The sequence below is a fragment of the Camellia sinensis genome, chromosome 1 (assembly GCF_055761805.1).
Source record: "Camellia sinensis isolate YWXY chromosome 1, ASM5576180v1, whole genome shotgun sequence".
NCBI classification, from domain to species: Eukaryota; Viridiplantae; Streptophyta; class Magnoliopsida; order Ericales; family Theaceae; genus Camellia; species Camellia sinensis.
The window spans coordinates 211929907-211934588 of record NC_138961.1 but is presented as its reverse complement, the minus strand read 5'-3'; the positions used below and the strand labels follow the sequence as shown (position 1 = coordinate 211934588).

The following is a 4682-nucleotide window of genomic DNA, read 5'->3' as shown; positions in this document are numbered from 1 at the left end:
TACACATTTTTTATCTTTTTATCTTTTTTTCATCACATCATCTCTTTACTTTTCTGCACATCTTTTTATAAAAAGACAAAAAATACACTTATTTATATCATTTCAAACAACCCCAAAATAAAACGCTGAAAAAGTGGATTCATGGTCCAGTCTTTAGTGGACTGAAGAGAATGTGCCTCCTTTTCTCAAAGTATATAGGTGCGTAGCTTTCATACTAGAAAAATCTGCACTTTTGACAACTCTTGTCTTCAATTAAGGGTCCGTTTGGAAAGAATTAAAGTGGGTTTTTTTTATTATTTTAGCCATAAAAGATAATATAGGCTATTTTAGTCATAAATTACAAAACATCACATCCAACCTATAATCATTACACTCTTCTCTCACAAAAAAAGTCAAAAAAGTCAAAAAGTTAAAAAAATCCTTCCAAAATCAAACTTTTTAACTCAGGCTAAAATAGCCAAAAAAGTCAAAGAGCCAAAAACCTAACCCACTTTCCAGACGGAGGCTAAATAAGCGCTGCTTCTTTGAGCAAACGCTGTATAAACTCAAGCACAAGGACCTGGTTCGATTCCTCAATACTACAACCATCTTGTGCTAAACCTGGTTGAGTTACTTGAGCTAGATTGAGCCTCGTTTAATTTTAAAAACCACACATAATATAAAAATGACACGAACCTCCATCATAGAAAAATTTTCAAAAGTAAACCCACCACCACTGTCCCTCCACCTAAAAAATAAGTAAAATAATATACTAACCGTTCTTGTAATTTAAAACTCGTATCATTTTAGTTCATAACCTTTCAATTGTGATGTATTTAATTTTAAAATTTGAATATCATTCTAAATAAGAACAATTTAAGACACCATTACTCTATTTTAAGAGTAAAGTCATTAATTTAAAAAGTAAAAAATTAAAATGACACAAATCTTAAATTAAAAAAATTATTAATGTAATTTACCCTAAAATAAAAAATAAAACACAAAAAAACCTTTGAAAAAGTCGTATATATGTGGCTCCATTGACGTGCAAAGTTGTACCACCCACTATAATTCCAATTGGAGCTGATTGGTGCGTAGTTTACGGGATTCCAGTCAACTATAATACCTTATTATTTTCGCTAAAGTCGTTCACTTTATTATATACCTCTTTTTATCCGGAAATTTTAATATACACAACTATGCACCTCTAGGTATATTTTTTTTAATTATAATATTATTTTATTTAACAATGATTGAGATTATTTTTTTTTAGAGATTCTATAACTCTCTTTGGATCTTAACCATTGATGGTGTGAATCCTACACATATATAAATGGGTCTCACATATACTTCAATGATTGAGATCCAAAGAAAATTGTGAGGTAAAAAAAAAAGAGTTTCAAGCATTTTTCTATTTTATTTATAATTTATGATATTTTTAATTATATCTTATATTGTGTTTAGTTATGATATTTTTTATTTTTTTTAATTAGGAATACTTACCAATTAGTCATATAAATTAGATTTAGTGTTTATATACAAGTCTTAATTGATAAATTTATCTATAAAAAAAGAGAGACAGATAGGATTTAAAGGTTAATAATAAATCTCAAAAGTAAAACTATTGACTTAAAAATATAAAATTATATAATTTTCTTCTTTATTCTTATATACATTGTGCAATTTTTTTTCTTCTACTTTTTACTAACTAAAGTATAAAAAAAATATATTATTTATTTTACCTAATTACTTTAGTTATTGTGTTCTTCAATCACGCTCTTTATTTTAGCTAATCATTTAAACTAATTTAATTAATTTTTTAAAATAAAAAAAATACTAATTGTTGATATTTTATTAATATAAATTTGCAATAATAATAAATTTGCCCATACAAACATACAAAACCTATAGAATGAGGAGAAAAAAAATACAAAATACAAAATAAGTTTTTCCGTAATTCATTAAATAGAATTGAAAGAACATATAAAATTGCTACATACACATACACATATATAAATATACAAAAATTTAAAATATATACATACATAAGCCTCTGGAATTCTTCAATTGTAGCCATCAAAAAATAGGATAATAAAATAACTAGTCCAATAACTAATCCATTAAAGCTCAAAATTAGAATTATATTGATTAAAATCCTAAGAAACCTTATTTAACTATCTCCTCCGAGATGCTCTACTAGGCTTGTAGCATAGTGCTTCCTTCTTTTTATCTCCATCATCCTTGCAGACTCATCGTCCAAATCATCTAGAAAACTTCTCTGTTTTACAGTTGCAAATCTTCCTATATATTCTCTCTAGTACCTATCGAATAATAATATTAATGGCTCATATACACCTCCTAGGCTCCTACGATTGAGTGAGAGTGTTCGTGACTCTCACGATCAACAAACTAGTTTACCAAACATGTCCATATGATAACTCCTTAGAACTAGAAACCCTTTTCCAGAGTTCATAGAATTCACAAAAAACAACCACCATGGCTGTAAACATAGTTCAGAGCAAACCCGTTTTCATATGCGGATTAGCGATGGCTCTGTTAATGGTTTGGACTCTCTGGTCTTCAGTTATGTCTTGGGCAACCATGTTAGACGTGACTAAGACGAATATCACACCGGCACAAGACGGCGCCGCCACACAAAACTGCACCACGGCGGCGCGTGGAGTCGACCCGATTGACCCGACTTTCTACGACGACCCGGAAGTGAGCTACTCGATAGAGAAACCGATCAAGGACTGGGACGAGAAGAGGAGGGAGTGGCTGAAGCATCATCCTTCGTTCGCTGCCGGAGCCGAGGATCGGGTTTTTGTCCTCACGGGATCGCAGCAGTGGCCGTGTAAGAACCCGATCGGCGATCATTTGCTTCTGAGGCTTTTCAAGAATAAAGTTGATTACTGTCGAATCCACGGGTACGATGTTTTCTACAATAATGCCTTGCTGCACCCGAATATGGCCGCTTATTGGGCCAAGATACCGGTTGTTCGGGCGACAATGGTGGCCCACCCGGAAGCGGAGTGGATCTTTTGGGTTGATTCGGATGCTGTGTTTACTGATATGGGTTTTAAGCCACCGTTGGAGAGGTATAAAAGCCATAACCTGGTGGTGGATGGATGGCCCAACTTGATCTACGAGAAGAAGAGTTGGATCGGTGTGAACGCAGGGGTGTTCTTGATCCGAAATTGTCAGTGGTCTATGGAGTTTTTAGATGTGTGGGCCAGTATGGGCCCACAGACCCCGAACTATGAAAAATGGGGTCAAATCTTAACTTCAACACTCACAGATAAGATGTATCCGGTTTCAGACGATCAATCAGCTCTAGTTTATTTGCTTCTGAAAGAGAAGGACAAGTGGGGGAGGAAGATTTACGTAGAGAATGAGTACACGTTGAGTGGGTATTGGGCTGGCATAGTGGACTCACTGGATAGAATTGAAGATAGTTATGATGAGAGAAGAGAGAATGGAGTGAGCAATTTGAGGAGACGGCATGCTGAGAAGGTAAGTGAAGCATATGTTGAGGAGGGGGGAGGTGGTGGCGGAGTTAGGCGGCCGTTTGTTACGCATTTTACTGGGTGTCAACCGTGTAGTGGGGATCACCCGGGTTACACCGATGAGGCCTGCTGGAACGGGATAGAGAAAGCTTTGAATTTCGCTGATAACCAGGTGCTTCGTAATTACGGCTTCGTGCGCCCTGACCTACTCAATACCTCCTCCCCCTTGCCTGTGCAGTTTGATTTTCCATCATAAAAGATCATTTAAAAAATAGTGGTAATTTTTATTTTTATTTTTATTAAGCAAGTACTATAGGGAACAAAACGTGTAGTCTATTGTTCATGTATTGTTTTTTTTTTGGTTAACTAAAATGACTGTTACCCTGGTGTTTCAATGTTAATCACCCTCTTAAGTATATTTTTTTACATACATACATTTATTTGGGTCATATCAATTAACATCTATCACCATTTTCTTTCTACTTTTCTAACTACTTTTTCTACTTTACCCCCCCCACACACATATATATATTTTAATAAAAAGTCTAAAAGTGCACTTATTTAGAATATTCTAAACCACCCCTTAAACTTATTTTAACATATCATTCAAGCAAAAAATTAGATCGATAAGATATCAGTAGTTATATGAATATATATTATTGGGTTAATTGTTGAAAAGTCCAAGTTAAGGAAAGTATAAGGCATAAGATCTAGGAGATATTTTTTTATTAGTGAGCGGTCTACTCTTTGTGAAATAATTTGGTGAGAAGTCATTTTATTTGTTTTGAAGGACATTTTGCTTCTAATTTTATCCCTTAATTTATCTGTCGACTTTTTTTTATCTGTTGACTTTTCATTGACTATTTGTTCAAATTTATATCTATCTGCTCAAATTTTTATCCTATACGTTCAAAATTTTTCCTATCTGTTCAATTCTTTTGCCTATTTGTTCAAAAATTTCCCTCTATTTGTTTAATTTTTCACTTATTTGTTAAAAATCTATTTAAGTAAAATTTTTATCTATTGAATTCCATCTGTGTGAAATTCTTTTCCTTATCCAGCATACATCCACTATTTGTTGAAAATTATTAAGCATATATCAGCATTCTATCTGTACAAATTGATTTCACATACAGATTTGCACAAATTGGTTTTAAAATTTTAATTTATCTGTTAAAACTAGCAATACAACCAAGT

General features: G+C 33.0%; 1 protein-coding gene across 1 annotated transcript; it reads left to right on the top strand.

Annotated features, from left to right (window-relative positions):
* The first annotated feature begins 2030 nt into the window (after window positions 1-2030).
* LOC114309744 (putative glycosyltransferase 7) lies at window positions 2031-3886 on the top strand. Its single transcript, XM_028255551.2, has one exon. It carries the CDS (start codon window positions 2476-2478, stop codon window positions 3739-3741), a length of 1266 nt encoding a protein of 421 aa, XP_028111352.1. The 5' UTR covers window positions 2031-2475; the 3' UTR covers window positions 3742-3886.
* Window positions 3887-4682: the final 796 nt, after the last annotated feature.

What these genes read in the sequence shown, in the direction of transcription:
- LOC114309744 (XM_028255551.2), top strand. Translation starts at nt 2,476, where the DNA reads ATGGCTGTAAACATAGTTCAGAGCAAACCCGTTTTCATATGCGGATTA.